Source organism: Eucalyptus grandis, chromosome 8 (genome assembly GCF_016545825.1).
Source record: "Eucalyptus grandis isolate ANBG69807.140 chromosome 8, ASM1654582v1, whole genome shotgun sequence".
Classification (NCBI taxonomy): Eukaryota; Viridiplantae; Streptophyta; class Magnoliopsida; order Myrtales; family Myrtaceae; genus Eucalyptus; species Eucalyptus grandis.
Window position 1 is genome coordinate 29,996,372 of NC_052619.1, and position 18,433 is coordinate 30,014,804.

The 18,433-nt window shown below is 38.5% G+C and overlaps 1 protein-coding gene across 1 annotated transcript; it reads left to right on the forward strand.

Annotated features, from left to right (window-relative positions):
- Positions 1-661: 661 nt before the first annotated feature.
- LOC104414043 (probable pectin methylesterase CGR2) lies at positions 662-5,642 on the forward strand. Its single transcript, XM_010025038.3, is given in 8 exon segments — positions 662-847; positions 1,636-1,763; positions 1,766-1,797; positions 1,902-1,941; positions 2,156-2,197; positions 2,579-2,953; positions 3,188-3,243; positions 5,248-5,642. Coding segments are annotated over 7 exon segments (786 nt in total). The 5' UTR covers positions 662-847; positions 1,636-1,675; the 3' UTR covers positions 5,401-5,642.
- Positions 5,643-18,433: the final 12,791 nt, after the last annotated feature.

Below are 18,433 nucleotides of genomic sequence, written 5' to 3' on the forward strand. Positions count from 1 at the left end.
TATGAATTGATTCTTAGTAAGTAATTACAATTTTAAGATCACAACCGTCTATCTAAAACCAATTACCCCTATTTTGAATGGGAAATTGTTCAAGAAATCATAAAAATTATTATATGGTGGCCAATTCAGCATGGTACTTTCTCTCATAATCGAACTGAATTCATCGGTTAGAATTCTGACCGGCCTCCAACAGTGGATTTAAAAAAATGCAAGAAGCACAAGTAAAAAGTTCCAGTGGAACAGCAAGAACCAGGGGGCAACGAGAGTCAACGAGAGAGAGGGAAATGATCCCTTTGCTTTCCACCTCCGTCGGTGCACCCCCGAATCAGAGACCGGCACCATCACCGTCACCGTCGCCATCGCCATCGCCATCGCCATCGCCATCACCACCACCACCACCACCGCCCAGCCGCGCAATGACCGAACTGCCCCTCTCCCCCCGTCACATCGCCAACGCAAGTTGGCTTCGGGGATGGCCTCGCCGACAATCCCCCGCAGGCTCCTCGTTCCCATTCGCACTTCGCGTCTCGATGGGGACTGAACGACCGCGCGTTTTGGCTTCTCTACAAAACGCGTGAACACGTACATTTTATGGCAGCCGAAAAAGAGAAAGAAACGACAACAAAATAAAGAAGAAGGGCGCCCATATATTTCCGCTTTTTGCAAAATTCTTGCTTTTCGCCCCGCTAAGCAATTATAAGCTCCTCTGCTCTCTCTCTCTCTCGCGGTGCGGGAGCGCATTTCCCAGATCCAATCTGACATTATCATCATTCATCCGTCCGTCCTCAAGGTCCCCCCTTCAGACCCCCGATGCGGTGTTCTCGTGCTTGATTCGATCTCTCGCCAGGTGATTACAATTCACCCTCCTCCTCCTCCTCCTCCTTTCTTCTTCTTCTTCTTCTTCTTCTTCTTCTTCCTCTGCTTCTTCCCAGTTCGATGCCCGTTTCCTGTCCGTCTGTGCATCCGTGTATGTTTGTTATGTGATGCGATGCGATGCGACGTTTCCTCATTTGGCAATGAAGCTGATGTGGGGTCCGATTCGCCGCATTGTGCTCTGCAGTTTCTGGGTTCTCCTTGTTTGTCGAAATTACGGTCGACAAGTCGTCGTGCATCCTTTAGTTTCTGCTTCGTTCTTTTTCTTTCTTCGTTCTTTTTTTTTTTTTTTTGGGCATTGCTCTCTCTCTCTCTCTTTTTTCGGGTTCTTCGTGTAGCGAGGCCCGATGGGATCTTCCTTTGCGGGCAAACCCAGATCCAATTTGTAATTCTTGCTGCTGGTTCTGCTTGTCCTGTGGCTGCATGCTAAGAAACTCCGTGCCCGCTGAATCCCTGTTTCGTTTCCGTTGCTGCCCATTAGCCTGCGGCCTCGGATGATTGCCGGGCTCGCGTCAAGTTTCTTTTTTTATTTGAGTGATGCCATCGATGCGTATTAGTTTCAGATGTGGGTAGCCAGATTGAGCTCTGCAGAGATTGAATTCACTTGATCCTTTACCCTTGATTTAATGGGGAAGCAGCTACACGTGGTTTTGATTGATGCATATTAATCTGACGCTCTCTTGTTCCATGAGCCGTTGCTTTTACCTTCTTTTCCCGCTCGGTAGACAAACTCTCACTTTCTCAGCTCTTCATTACTCTTAGATTGCGCTAGCAGGGTCGAGGCCTGTCAGATCGGGTAACCATGTCGAGGAGGCAAGTGGGCTCCACGCGTAGGTTTGTGGATACCGGAAGCTTCCCATTCGCAGGATCTTTACATTCAAAGTCTCGATCTTCCCCCTGTTGTCCATCGGCCTAATTCTTGTGGTACTTCCCGATACTCTGTTTATACTCTACAGCTTTGAGATGATGGCCTCCTGATTTGTGTGCAAAGTAACATTCTAATTTCCATTGCATACTTACTCTACCAGGGAGCAGCCCTGCTCATTTGCCTTGCTTATGGTGGCTCAGGTCTGTATTTGGATTTGATTACAATACTTATACCATACTTATTGCCTTGAGGATTTAGATAAACATAAACTGATTCTTCACTGCACCAATTTAATGTTGCTGAAGCCATGATGAGCATAGTGAAGGCTCGAGTATTGCTTTTTCTGTCTGTCTACAGTACTTCTTCTCGATATGTTTTATACTGTCATTGATAAAGTGGTATTTCTTGCAACAGGCATATTTGGAGGTAACAAAATTGCAGTTAGCAAGGTTGAAGGTAAAGTTGCCCTTCTTTTTATGTATCATTATAAGATTCTGTTTTACAAGAAGTGTTTTCCTTTAGTTGGTTTCTTATTGAAAAGGATACAAGACTTCGTTTGCAATGAGACTCAATGATCGAACATTATCTAGTCTCATTCCTGTTTATGTTGTGTTTAGGCCTTTGTTGTGTCTATTGGATATAGGTCGTGTCAACATCCCCAGAATAGATTAGAATTCAAATGGAATAGCATCATACAATTCAGTAAGCATACACAAATGATGGCCAAATGGAGATATAAAATGTTGACGTGAAAGTTTTTACTGGGTCTGGTTGGTTTTAGTATTTGAGTATGCATTCTTGGTTTCCAACTATTGGTTTGGATTTGATTATGTTCAGGTGACTTCTTGTGTACATCAGAAGTACAGAGAGCCATTCCTCTTCTGAAAAAAGCATATGGTGACAGTATGCGCAAGGTTTTGCATGTGGGTCCTGATACTTGTTCAGTGGTTTCTTCACTGTTGCAAGAAGAAGAAACTGAAGCTTGGGGTGTGGAACCATATGATATAGAAGATGCTGATGCAAGCTGCAAAGGCCTTGTTCGTAAGGGCCTTGTACGTGTTGCTGATATCAAGTTTCCTCTCCCATACAGGCCAAAGTCTTTTTCCCTCGTAGTTGTATCAGATGCTTTGGACTATTTATCTCCTAAGTATTTGAACAAGACTCTTCCCGACCTGGCAAGGGTTTCATCTGAGGGTATCGTAGTTTTTACTGGTAAGTGCTTGAGTAGTTTATTTTCGTTCGCTAGCTAATAACATTCTCCAACCTTAATAAGTAGTCACTGAGTCCTCCTTGTACAAATTTTGTAGTTGATAAATGTCTGTCATCTTGTCCTTCTGTGAATTTAGAAGGATCAATTTTACCTGTCCCATGAAGATACATGTAACAATAAATTGGTCTTGCTTGCTCCATCAATTTTCTGTTGTAATTATTTTCTCTTGGTTTTAGGTTTCCCCGGTCGACAAAGAGCTAAAGTTGCAGAATTGTCTAAATTTGGACGACCGGTGAGTAGCTGTCTCTTCCTTAAATAATGCTGTTATTGATTGTTCAATTTGGCTGGTGGACACATCTTATATTGTTGTTCCATCCTACTTAAAGTTCTTAAATCAGTTCTTGTGTTCTTCTCAAGTGCTTGGAAGAAAAACTGGCACCTTTTCTTTCTTCCCACACTCTGATTTCTCACAGCTTCATTATATTGTAAAGCTTTAATTGAGGTGTTTAACAAAGTTATCTGGATAAGTTATCTGATCTGTATCAATTTGAACTATAGTTATTGAAAGGGGCAGCTATCTATAGTGCAGTCAATTGATGTCAATTTGATAGTATGAGAGAATGCGAGAATGTATGAGATGGAATGTGCAGTTTGATGTATCTGTAAATATCTAACTTAAAGGGAATTTATGGTTGCACTAGGTTGATCCTGATGAAACTAGCATGATCCCAATAAAGGCACCCATGGGAACCATGGATCGGGTGTAGTCACAACATGAGTCCATATTAGCTGGGTGCATGCAATGAATCTTCTGCATTTGGACTCTTGACTTGTGTCTAGTTAGCAGATGGTAGATCAGTAATAATTAAAGCAGGTTTGGTAAAAAAATCCAGCTGCAGAGTACATAAGGGTGAGTAGATCTTTGATTGAACAGATGGAAAGGTTTAGGACTCCATTGCCCTTTTCAATTCTCACCTGTTGATTCATTGTAGATCTATTGAGAAAGAGATAGGGTGAGATAATCTCCACTTTTTCCCTCATGCCCTTGTAACTATCAATTTTTTTTTTTTTGGTAAAGAATTGTAACTATCAATTGCTCTTGCTTTTCCTCTCTTTTCTCCTTCAGTCTATTAATCTCTTTCATCTTTTGATTCAGTGAACTTTATATTACTCTGATTTTTTTGCTTCAATTTTGGACCTAATCAGTAATCTCTAATGGTTCTCTCTCTCTCTCTCTCTCTTTATATATATAAACCAAAGAATGCAATAATGGTTCTTTTACTTGTCTGTTGGAGAACATTATGGAAGCCAACATAGATTTATCTATAGAAGTGTTTTCAATAGTTCGTTTAGCTGATAATTTGTGTGTACAAGCTTTAGTTGTACTTTGAGGAGCTTTTAGGACCTGTGTTTTTGGGGACCTGTGTTGTATGTTCTACTACTGGTTTTTCCAGGTTGCAAAGTTTCTCTTTGTAATGAAGTGTGATATTAAATATCTAAGTGGTAGAATAATATTTATAAAAAAATGCAAAATACTAACTCTTGCCTTCACATGTCAATCTATTTTTACATTTATCCGTTCTTCAAAATTTTTACTTATTATTAAGTTCAATGGTTAAAATAATAGCAATTAGTAAATAATGTGTGAGAAGTAAACCAAAGTGGCTGTCCATTAAAAAGACATAAGGAAGAAGGTACAGAAGTTAATTGATTATAGTTAACATTACAACAGATGCTAACAGAGATGCTAACAGAGGAATGAGGAGATTTTTCAGCATCTTATAGTTTATTTGGACCTTTGTCTTAATACTACCATAACTGCTGCTTGTATGTCTATGTTGGAGAATATATCCATTGATCAATTAATTTCCCACCGTACATTCTAGAGGATGCAAATGTAATTAGGGGGAAACCTGAGTATGGCTTTTTTAGATTTCTGTATTGACTGATCACTCATGAGGACCACATACCTGGTTCAGGATGGGTTGCATCCCCAGTTTCAGTGAGATGTGGTTTTGGATGAATTTGTCTTCTTGCCAGACCCTGAGAGTTTGGAGTCGGCTCTTACCATGTCTTGTCAATGAACAAAAGTTGGGTGCTAAGTTGTTGCATAAGCAATGCAGTTATCTTGGATATTTAAGCATTGTGTTTCTCGTAAAGATAAATTCACAGGGGATTAATTTCTGTTGTTTTTGTTGAATCAGAGAAATGCTTCTACATATATCATTGAAAGCATTGTCCTTTGATCACATGAAAAATGTGCCAATATAGCTGATGATGATTCTTACTTGTGTAGGCAAAAATGCGGAGCTCGTCCTGGTGGATACGCTTCTTCTTGCAGATGAGCTTGGAAGAGAACGAAAGCGCTGGTAAGAAGTTTGAGCAAGCGGCTTCCAAGAAGTCGTATGAGCCGAACTGCCAAATTTTTCACCTGAAATCATACCACTGATATCGCAACATCATCAGATTGGCCTGTGACTATAAAGTTGCCTCTGTTCCCAGATTAAACAAGTTACTCTTTGGTTTATCGATTTAGCAGTATAGATGAATTCATGTAACTTGATGCTCTGTTCCTTTAGCACAACCCCTCTTTATCTTTATAGTGATTAATTCATTCATCATATTCACTTCACAGTACCTCCATGTATTTCACTATTCGATTTGAAATGATATGATTTTGTTCCACTTTCATATTTCTTGCATTTTCTAGTGATTACTTCTTCCTCAATAAGACATCCAACACCATTGAGCAATTCAAGTCTTTATTGTCTTCTGACTGAATCTTTGAGCTTATATCACCATGAATTGTATTCATCCATTTAATCCATATCTCAGTACTTCTTAAATTCGGCAGATAGTGGGATTCCATTGATCGACATAGTATCTTTCAAGGTTGTGAAGGTAAGATCTTACCTTTGAAATTGGTTTTAGGGAGTACTCGTGAATGAGTGTTCATATCGATAGGGATTTCACAAATCCATTTTTTTATTCTTATAAATATTTCAAGATCAAGACTGAAGTTTGCTAGGAGAAAGGTCAGTGATTTCTCAATTTTATATTCAGTTGTTGTCCTTACAACCTAGTACTACATAGCTTGAGATTGACAACAACAAACAAAATTTTGTTAACAATCTTCTGAAGTTATACTAATTATCGTGCACTCGTGTGTGATTATTTTCATTTTTTATGCAACGTTATAATAAAATTAGTAGTAAATTTTGTCGGATGGAGAAACGAAATATTCAACACCATTGCCTTTTTAACCACTATGCGGATTCTTATATGTAACAAACATTGATTGAACATTTTGCTATTTTAAAGATGATTGAAGACAAAAATTTATTAGGATCTCGCTAAATTCGTGCTCCATATTGAAAATGACAAGTACCCAAAAGTAGGAGTCCCATGGTCCCATTTCAACTCTGCTCTTCTCACGGTCCTCGGATGCCTTCCTTTTGGGCTGCTTTCCAATCTCTTCCCCATTGAGGCTTTGAGCTTGCACCACCACGTTTGTTGGGATCGAGGCCGCTCGAGGTAAGTCCATCGGATCGGCCTCGACCACCGAGGTGGTGAGCGCTTGGCGATAGCCTCCGTTCTCGAGCATGAGGCGGTGCGAGTAAAGAGAGGGGAGAGAGATACTGGCTGTGCCACAGCCTCTGTGAAACGGTGGGCAGTTCTGTTATTCTGTATGGAGCCAAAGTTTGGGTAGGAAAGTGAATGGTAAAGTTGGGTATTACACTGTAATGACCGCTGATGAATTTCACTGAATGTTAGCTAATTGGTGTTTGGCTTTTCTCTTTCACATCTTTAACCTTTTTTTTTTTTTTTTTTTTTTTGGGTGAATTTTAAAATTTTTTCTTTGATTTTAAATTGCATGGCAATATCAGAGTTCATATGTTTTCTTTAATTGGATCAACTATATAAAAGTCTTAGATAGAAATCGTAGAATGCTAGATGGGAAAGTTCAAAGTGGGTTAAGCTTAAACCCATAGATATAGATAGGGAGAGAAAATATATGCGTAAGCACGTCGAACATGATGAGTAGGGAAACGCTTGAAATTTTCATTAGTTTAGCTAAGTTATACCAAAAAAAAAAAAAAAAAAAAAAAAAAAAAAAACAGCTAAGTTAGATCTTGAGTCACTTAATATCTGTTGTACCTTCAACAGCTAAGTTAAACTGATTTGTCTTTATCTCTTATTATCTGGCCAGAAAGTACGAAGGAGAAGAATTAAAATTAAAAATTATGAAATCACTATAGTTTCTCCAAACTGATGTCAGTATTGGCATCAAATTATGGCGTATATATGACAGAAAAATTACACTCATTTTTTTTTTTTTTGGACTCACTGTGAAGTCTGTTGTACGTTCAATAACCTTAATTCATGGCAATATGGCCATTGGTCGAATCCTCTATATACCAAGTTTAGAATTATGATATTTGGAGTATAGGTGTTTAGAAAACTTTTTATTATCTTAGCTCAAGGATTTGAATAAGGAAGAAAATGAAGGCTTAATTGTTTGGGTTCTTAGGAAGGAATAATGAGAGGGAAACTCATCAAGGGGTGTCGAATTGTGGTCAAAGTACATCAATTGCAAAAAGAAAATTGAAATTTAGCGCATTGGATGGTTGGAATAAAAATCCAACGATCTAGTTGATGGAATTGTAGAGTCTAATAGAAAGTAATATTAAAGTTTAGAGTTTTTATTACTAATGACACATGTGATTTTCATTATAATTATGTATATTGTAAACTTTGCCTACAATGGAGTAATCTAAGAAGAATCAATACTCTGCAGGAGCCTTCGAATTGTGTCCAACATGCGGTCAACACATGTGGAAAAATCCGACACGTGATTAATTCTCGACACGCTCCAACATGTGAGTCCAAAATTCTGATACGTGATTCCAACACGTACAACGTTAATTTTAAAAAATTTCAATAATTGAGTGGTCAAAATATAAATAAGTAAAAAAAAAATAAAAAGATAATAAAAATAATAAAAGGGGAAAAGGAAAAAACTTAATCTTTTATTCTCCTCTTACTCTCATTTCTCGTGACTCATGATTTTTAGTGTAAATTCATTCTAGGCTCTTTTAATATTATTATTTATTTATTTGTGAATTTGAATCAAATTAATTTGAATGAAATAATAAAAAAATGATATAAATAAATTATAATAAATATATAACGTGTCCCAATGTGTTGGAATTCTCTACTTTTTGAAAAATGATGCGTTGGCATATTATGTTGTGTCATGTAACATGTCACATGTTGATGTTGGTACTATTTAAGGGGTAATAGTTTTTATCGTAACAATTCTGAAGCTTAACAATCTTAAAGCTTGTGACTCTTATACTAATAGCAAAGGAATTGGCATATTATGTTATGTCGTGTAACATGTCACGTGTTGATGTCGGTACTATTTAAGGGGTAATAGTTTTTATCGTAACAATTCTGAAGCTTAAAAACCTTAAAGCTTGTGACTCTCATACTGATAGCAAAGGAATTGCCTTGTGTGGCACTATGTTTTGTTTTTTCCTTTCTAATTTTGAAAGGGTTTTTCGTGTAAAAATTCATTTGTCTTCTTCTCTAATTTTTCTTTTCAACCGGTAAGGATTTTGCATTCATAACAATTGGATTAGAGCCTGTTTTGGCAAAATAGTGGGAGCGATGAATATGGACGAAGGGACAGTGAAGATTGATTGATTCGATGCAAGGACTTAGGCTCCTAGAAGAGGGAGATTGATAGAGTTATTGAGTCTGATAAAAAAAAAAAAGTAATACTAAGGCTCAGAGCTTTTATTGCAAATGCAATACGCGTAATTTTCATCATAACTATATATGTCCTAAACTTCTATCAAATATTGAGGCAATACCTTTTGTAGTGATGACACCGAAGCTTAAAAATCCCAAAGCTTGTAACTTTGATACTGATATTGATATTGAAGAGATCGCTTATTACAGTATCATGGTTTTTCCCTTTCTGATTTTGAAAATGCTTTCCACGTAAAAATCGTTTGTCTTCTTATTTATTTTTTCTCTTCTAAGATTCGAGTCCTTGACGCTAGTTACAAACTCCACTAAATTCGTAGAAGCCACGTATAAAATGTATCCAGGTGCCTGTATATTTCAAAAGGTTTAGGCTTTTCGTGTTAAATAAAAGTAAAAATGCGTATCAAAGTTAAAAATAGAAGTTCGTCGAACAGACCAAATTGAGCCCACATTCCGAGACCTAGAAGTGTAACGCAGCTATGGGCCCTTAGTCTGGGCCCCATAAACTCCATAATGAAGCCGACCCAACTCAAAATGATGCTCCTCGAGACTGAAACAAGGGCTAATTTTTTTGAGAAATGACAGTCTGTAATCTATCTAAAAATTAATAATCTATTATGAGATACAAAAAATCAAATAATAAATAGTTACAAATTATTATGGGACCCACTTCTTAAAAATTTTGTGACTCATAATAAACTGTTATTCTCACGATACGTCAAAATCTATCATGCTAACGAAGCCTAATTTTTTACCCCACTTCCCCCACCCCAACACAGCACACGCCAGAAGATCAAAATGCACCCAATTATTATATTAATGCGAAACTGCATTGACCGTCGGCTACACAACTCTACAAAATCCATGTAGGATCTGAAAACCAAAGCTGGAAACGACTCCCACTTCACAAATCCGCCCAGACATGACCTTAAAAATCTTCTTGACCAGACGACAGAGCACGCGGATAGACAAAGGTGCTCTGTCGCTAGTGAAAACCAAACAGAACAAAACAAAGGAAAAAGCAGGGACAAATCTTCATGCCCCTAGACAAGGTCTTGCAAGATCCATAGCAAACGGCAACTCTGCCTCTTCTTTTTATGGTATTTCACGCCCTTTTGACTAGGAAAAGGGAAAAACAAAGCTGGCTCCAAGTATATTCTATGTGGATTTGAAGTTGGTGCTCATGAAGCCTACCTTACAGCATTAGCATTCGGTCTAATTTTTTATTTATTTATTGGGAATAGTTGCCAGATTTTCTTTGTGTTGAATTTAGGCATGACATGCCACCTGAGATTCAGCATGCGAAGGTCGGATGGGGGATTGCTTAATTTGGGTCCATCTCTTATTGGGTCCCTGGCCCATGCATTTCCCTCTTTCGGCTACATATCTGACCCATCAAACTTTATGTCTCCTGCATTTATTATGGGAGATTGTATACAAAATAAATAAAATGATGGAAGAGCTCCATGTCTCCTTGCATCACAAGGACACACCCCACACCACCTACCCTCGTTCGGCGGGTATTGAATAGTATGAGCTCCAGGGTATGACCGGAGTAGGAAGAGAAGCTTGCAACAAGGTTGTTGGCCTAGGTAACGAAGAAACAGTTTGCTCTTTTCTTTTTGGTTCTAGGTTCAAACATTATTAAAAGAGTTTCAGATGTAAATTCCCGAACACGTTAGGCTAATATGGGGGAGTGCGCCTTGAAGATTACCGGTGGAGGTGGAATAGCCGAGATGTGTGATAACTGGTTCAGACACTATCTTGTTACTACAATGAAAGAGAGAAGCATAAAATTAAAGAAAAAGTGCATAAAAGTTTACCTAATTATGTGCACGTGTATAGTGCCTACTTTAACCCTACACACGTGTACAGTGTAAGTGAAGAATAAAGAGTAGAATTACACTAAAGATACAAAGAATGATTTATGAAATTAATATATTATGTGGTGTGGGAGATATGGAGAAATGTTGAATATGACTCACCTGTTTAAAAATTTACTTATAGTCCATCACATCATTTCTTATATTGATTTTAGCAATTTTAGTGCATTAAGAGCCACTCAAAATAGTAGAAAATAACTCAGCTGGGATGCGAACGAATTGCTAACTTGAAGTTCCAGATTAACACAAAGAAATAGAAATTTTGACATGACTTTGCATTGAAAAAACCCATATATGTGCACAAGGGTCATTAATAATTCATTAACACATAGCGTCTGAAACTTGTGATAACGATTGATATTGAAACACGACCTTATGCATCGGAAAATTGTACTAGTTGCGTGAGAATAAAGATTTAGCAAAAATATCAAAGCCGTACTGCATCTTTCACCCGATGACCAAGACCATACCTATTATGGTTGAAAATATTCAATACATATCTAAGTTTTACTTTTGAAGATCTCTCGACACCTTTACATCAATTACCCTTGAGTTCTTATTTTACTGAAATGTCATTTGCTTTTCCGAAAATGCCTATCACAAACCTAAATTCTCACACCTACTTAAAACACTTAAAACCAACTAAAAATCGAATCATTTCAAACCCTAGGTGAGATACTAAAATTAGTTTGCAAAGAGGAGCAAGTTGGACTTTTCAATGTGGGGTTTTGCTTTGAAGCATGTGAATAAATTTTTGCAACGGTAGAAGTATGGAAGTCATCATCGCGTAAAAGATGAGGTCTATTTTCAATATTTCACAAAATATATAAGTTACGCATGTAAATTATAGAAAGATAGGAAGATTCGCAATATCTTCTCCTTGCCTGGGAACGAAACACTTGTTTCCGAATAAGGACAAAAGATCCCTCTCAAGCTTGGCTGGATAAGTCCCCATTTCCAGAGCAATATGGCACTCGTGCTTTCATTTTCTCAACTGTGGTTGACCGATTTGGTATCACTGGAGCATGAAACTGATTTGTTATGGCTCTCGACCCACCTGTTCACAACGAGACAAATCATTTCGGTCACTCGAAGAAACATGTTGGCCAAAGAGTAGCCCTAAGCTGGGACCTCTCCTTATAAATTTTAGGAGTGAGTTGAGCTGCTCACTGTTATGAGCCCCTCGATTCGACTCAATGCGCGTACGAGTTACGATTAAATCAATGATAGCAACCTCTATCGTGCATGGTGGGTACGTAAGATATCAACTAAGATAAGAATGTGATATGATTGGGATCAAATAATACCTTCAAGAAAGTCAAATTGAAATCCAGATCGAAAGTAACATATCTGCGTTGGAAGGATGATCGAGTGTGTGAGTAAAACCGGATTTAGATTGGCAAACTATGCTGTGAAGCACAAAGAAGCACAAAACATGCGCACAGGTGATCTTCACTTTTGCTCATTGGCAAAGCTCTAGTACTCTATTCTTGTCAAAGCTCTGAAGGATAACTATCTCATGCGTTGTGCTTTTCCAGTTAGGTTTAGTATTAGCCCTTTTCTCTATATAGAGAAGATCTATTTACAAACCCTAAATTCAGCAAAGGAAGTGTCGACTAGTATATATCATTCAAAGATATAGTTGTAACGAAATTGATTAGTAAGAGGCGTATCCTAAACAATACATTACCCTAATTGATATGACCCCTAAAATCGTTGTTGTCGGCCGGAAATCTGACCTATCCAATCTGATGAACTTCCATTTGGATAATCACAAGCCGATAATTCTGAAATTAGAAAGTCATGTTCATGTGTCCCACGTCAAAATTGCGTATGATTTAGGTTAGACACCTTTGCAAATGCGTGCCCATTGACTAACAAAGTCCACATTTTTGAACTCTTACATTTAATGTACATGTGCGACCAAAGAATTAGACAGCAATGTCCTATTGCATGCCAAGAATACAGATGCAGTCAAAACCTTGCCGTAATAGTTCGACGCAATAGGTAATCGATGCAATGATCGTGGGGCTTGAGGCTGATTGAGACATGAGATATAATTTTTCGTCCACGAAAATGAAATTTCGTGGAAGGATAAGTCATCTTCTTCGCCCGCGCTTCTGTAGGAATGTTAGTTCAATTCTCGAGTCTATCTATTGATAATCTAATAGGCGATAATTTCTGAATTTGGGTTGTGGGACGTGCCATCGACTCATCACTCTGCGTTTCCAGAGGACGTTACCATCAATCATAAAATTTTCATGCAGATGTGTAGACCTCAGTTACATGCGTGCAATAGGGCTTTGACAAATCACTTTTGCAGATACTGGCTGTATTTGTTAATTATATAAGATATCGAAGCTTTCGGCTTGATTAGCCTAATGTGCAAATACATGTAAAACGAGGCAAACGATCCACTGCGACTTAACAAGGGCGTCATGCGAACCATAAGGCCATCCGGTGGTAGTCTTCTTTCACAATAAAGATCCATGGAGTAGCAAATCCTTAACCCTAGGGTTGGTGCAGTTGCCTAGGGCTTTAGGAGTTCTCCAGCTCAGAAACTGGAGGCCATTTGTCCGAATATCATCACCTACATGCAAATTGCTCTCGATTAAAGTCATTTGTACAAGCTAACGATCTGAATTTTATTAGTTTATGAAGTTTGCGTAGTGTTTTATGGATATCCAAATTATTGAGATTTCATAGCCATGCTCCTGGATTATTTACAAAAAAGTAGTAAACTAAAAATTGTGAAGTAGCCACTCATCAATTTGTGCACACTAAATGAGAGTTTTGGTTTTCACGATTCGAAAGACTTTTAGTCGAGTTAAATCCCAGGAAGAAGTTTCTCTTTCTAAATGACATTTTAGAAAAGAAAATTTGAGTTTCACTCTTTAGTTGTTTGAACCCGAAATACACATTAGAAAACGAAGTAGTATAGCGATTATAACTAAAATGAGATTCCGACTTTCACGATTGGGCCGACTTTCACCAAAGTCAAGCCTAAGGAGGCCATCTCTCTTTCGAAATAAGATTTTACTAAGGGCAAACTTGTGTTTCAAGCTCAAGCCGTCTGACTTCGAGTTACACATTTCTGTACGTGCAGTTTCTTCTGCTTCAAGGATGCCGGAGGGGGTGTGCGTGGCTCTGGCGTTGACTGCTTGGGGGTCGGGGTTGATCAATTGGATGACAACACGTCAAAGTCGATCGATGGAGAGAGAAAGATGGGCCAGAGAGAGAGAGAGAGAGAGAGAGAGAGAGAGAGAGAAGGAGGGAGGCAGATGGGGCATAGTATGTCTCCTAGCAAGAGAGTGAGAAATGGACTAACGTGAGCATCATGTTAGATGTCATACGATTCGGACCCGGCCTCCCATGGTCCCCTCACCACCAAAGCGAGAGAGAGAGAGAGAGAGAGAGAGAGAGAGAGAGAGCGACCCTTGGAAAGCAATTATCAAAGAGAGACCTATACGAGCAATCAAATGTGGCCTTCACATGCCGCTCATAACCCCCCTCCACTCGCAACAACCCACGTTGCCCCCTCCATCTTGTAGCTAGTCCTCTCTCTCTTCCTGGTCTTCCAAAGAGTCTGATCTTGCCGGGGAACCATTCCCATTCTACAAGTTCACAACATGTGCCCCAGCGTCGAGAGAGAATTCGGTACAAGCGGTCTTACCCGTTCTTAGTTTTTTAGGGTTTTCAACTGCTTGCCCTCTCTCCCAAACCATGACAATCGAGAGGGGGATCTGTGAAATGAATCTTTGTTTATGTTGAAAGTGTATGTTATAAGTACCCGTCGAAAGAGCCACATGTAAAAAAAAAAAAAAAAAGCTAGCTAGTTGTTAGAGCCGGGAGAGCTCGAGGTCCCGTAATTAAATCCCATACAGACCGCCTGGGCACCCGAACACGTGGTCTAAGTCTCGTGTTTTTCAGACCTTTGCAAATCCACAAGCTCTCTTCAAGCTGGCATCGGATTGACCGTGTACCGGTCTTTCACTAGGCCAAGATGAACATTGCAATATAAGGATCACCATGCTCGCCAATTGACTGCATCGAGGATATTCCCTAGCTCTGATACCGATTGACTTGACTATAGATTTCTTTTTGGGATTTGCTACGGTTGTGGAAAATGAACTTCATCCTAGCCTACTTTTATGCTTCTAGGACAGCATCAACATTACTTTGTTCAACGTTATGTTTGTCTTCTCATTGAAGTAAATTTCGATTTCGCATCTATGATATGATGTTTGTCCATCTTCTTTTCTTTCCTTTTTTCCGCCTTTGCTCTTCCAACCTCAACAAAATAAAAATCATGAAACTTTTTTATCTTTTGAATATTGCAGCCCGAACCCGTATAGGTACGTAAACCTTGCGTTCTCTTCTGTTTTATTTCATCTGAAACTAAGCAGGTCGGGTGCTCACAGCTAGCACAAATCTATAGCATTATTCCAAACGTAGACATCCCTCAAACAAATTCAAGCACAATTTCACAGTCACAATCCTCACTTGTACCCCCAAAGCAAACTTATCGTCGTTCATGAATTCTATTATTGTGTATGGACCACGCAATAAGTTTGTTACTTGAGCCGGATGGTTCAAATAGTAAGCACGTGTCTTGATCATGATAATTAGTTTACGCGGGCATACCGAAAACCCAAGTACCTTAATTGCGGAAAAGAAAATTTTCACACGGCCAATTCAATGATATGAACATCTACCAAAATTATTCTTATAGCTACGACGAAAGAGTCCAACATGTAGCTCACGTATAATCCAAAGAATTCCACGCAGAGACAATGAAGCTTTCTGGGTTTCCCATCATGTCTTTTGCATGTCATATGGGCTTGCCTAGCGCTCGAGAAGCCAAGATCCTCAAGTAGAGTTCACATCAGTCTTATCATTTTACCCAATCTGGAGACAATCTCTGCTGGACGGTTATCAAGGAACAAACTTGATTAATCTGTGCTGTGTTCGTGTAATTGCATAACAACAAATCACTAGATTTATTTCACGTGAATTTGTCCCGTACATGTCACTACCCATCTGTACATTACTCCTATAACAGTATGTACTAATTTACTAGCTTTGTATACTCTTTATATATACACACAGATACATACACACGGAGTATCTCTCCATTTATAAACTTTCTAACTTGCTATTAGAGATAGGTTTTAACTCAATTTATTTTGCACTTGAGGCCCCATCTTATTGTCAAATTCCGCGCATCATTCTTGACTCGACTTGCACATAAAAGTCAGTCCCTCAAGTCGCTCGTCTACGAAACTTATATATTCTATTACCATGTCTAAATGTCCAACTTGATGTCCCATCTCACAAGCCATAGTTCTAATTCCTCTGCCAATTAACATCAATTTAAACTCCGTCGTATTTCTCACTTGTTATTTCTTTAAGATTGACGAGTCAACAGCTGTATGATGCCTAGGTTTACTACAAGAGTGGTTGGCACGTTGTTTTCCAGGTGCAAGCCTTTCAGGTTGATGAAACCTGCGCATAACAATTGCAACTTGATTACGATAAGATAAGTACTTAATGGTTACTTAACTATTTACCTTTTTCCTTGGGGTCATTCGATGGGACATTATATCCTTAAATTAGATGTGGAACGATAAATTACATTGCCACAGTTACTTCCTCGTATTGACTTACAAGGGGGCTAAAGCATGGAAAGACAGTGATCCTTATTCTGAGCATGATGTGCTGAAATTGATGACTCGAACGTCCCCAGCCGCAATTATTACACACAAAATGTAGATCACGTTTTCCTGCTAGGTTAGATATCATCGAACGCCGTGTAATTATGACGATATCTAGGATGCCTAGAATTGTTTGTTCGTCGTGTGGGCGTTTGTTGATTATGACTTGAAACTAATCTCGTTTGACTTGAAATCGACACGAGTTTAGTGTTCTCAGGACACCGGGGTGTTTGTAGGTGCTTGGAACTGGAGACACATGATTTGAGGAAGTGAGAAGACAACCTGCCTAGCGCCCGGACAAGCCAGCCCCTGGGTGGCTCTTGGTAAACCTCCAGGGTGAAAATGCAGTTTCTAGCATAGCTAACTTATTTTTGTAATATAGTTATATATATAGAAATAAATAGCTAATGTGACTGAGTTTTGAAGAATTAAATTGATATTACATTTTGCCATCGAATTGGTTTGTTTCTCCTGCTTCTTTTTCTCAAATGTCAATCCCTCTATTCTTCCCTATCTCAATTTCAAAAGCTCTATCTTTTCTCTCTCTGTCGGCAAAACCCCTCATCTCCCAAAAAATTCTTCCCTCTTTTAGAGACTACTTAGTCTTTGATTTTCTTTTTCTCTGCTTTGACTGTCTTTTCTTTTCTCTCCCGATCTGTTTCAGGAGCTTGTATGTGTGAATAAACTTCTGCAGCTAATCTTAGGTGAACGTGGAGATTAGTTCAACTATTTGCCCTGTTGATAGCCACCGAGGAGGATGTTCATGATGTGATTCTACAATATATTTGAGATTAGGCCACTCTCCTCTTCCAATTTAGATTTAGGTCTAGATCTAAGGGGTTTTACTCTCTTGACTTCAATTTAAGTCCAGATCTTGGAGTTTCTTACAAGTATCAGTGTTCTTTCAACATATTGATGTTGGTGTGCTTGCACTGCGATGGTGATAAAAATGTTGAATCTAGATGCGCATCACAAGCTATTGCAAATACAATGGGGGATCTTGGTGTGTACTAATCATTGAATCTGTTGATCAGCCACTGAACGTTTATAGTGACAAATTTGTTCTTGAAGGATGAGAGGGTGCTTCTAGCTACATGCTTTGTTATTTGCATTTTGGCATTTATTTCGTTCAACAATTATTTGTGATTTGTTAAGCTTAAAAGCCTTCTATGTAACTTTTGAGTATTCTTTTAAAAAAAATTGCTAACATAGTAGTTTTTGGATTGCTGTGAGATTAACAACTTATTATGAGTCATAAATTCTTGAAAGAACGCACCTCACAATAATTTATAATTATCTGTTGTTTCGTTTTTTGTGGTAAAAAATAGATTTTTATTCTCACAATACATTAAAAACTATCACCTAATTATTTATCTGTGAAAAATGAATGGACTCTTACTTTCGACCAAAAAAATTTCCAAAATTAGTTTTACTATGTGCTCTACCAATTGATAAAAAAGCAGTCTTTGTTCCTCATCAATTGGTATTATAGCAATACCCTGATGATCACAGTAATTATAAGTATTGTTGAGCTAAAGTGACTAATAGGAGATGCCATATCGAATTAGAAATGCAAGGCATCTGAATCATGATACAAGATTTACATTTTGGAGTAAAACGGTCACACACTCAACTCCAATATGGTATCGGGATTTTAAAATTCTTGAACTCGATTCCTCATACTTCTTCACCCTTTTCCAAGTTTTAAACTTCTCACGATTCTACGACTTTCAATTGCTACAAATCCTTATCAGCCTTCACATGAGAAGAACATTCCGACATAAAACGCGGTCGGCATCGTTCTCGAGCGGTTATGTCAAAGCCATCGAACTTGTTGTGTAGACATCAATCTCGCTCTAGTCCCTCTGCAACATATAATGTTTCTTTAAGTGAGTGGGTCGTTTTTTGCCTAAAATGGATCAAGCAATGCAAAAAGCACAAGTGCGATGTCCCTCAATTTTGTTTTTTCTTTCCCCCTCTTTCCAAAAGAAGGCGAAGGAAAAGGAGGGGGCGATCTCCAAATCTAGGAGCGCGACCCTCGGTTTACTACTGCACTTTATTGTCATTGCCACCTACCTTTAATATTTTTTAGGGTCTTATTAAAAAGTGC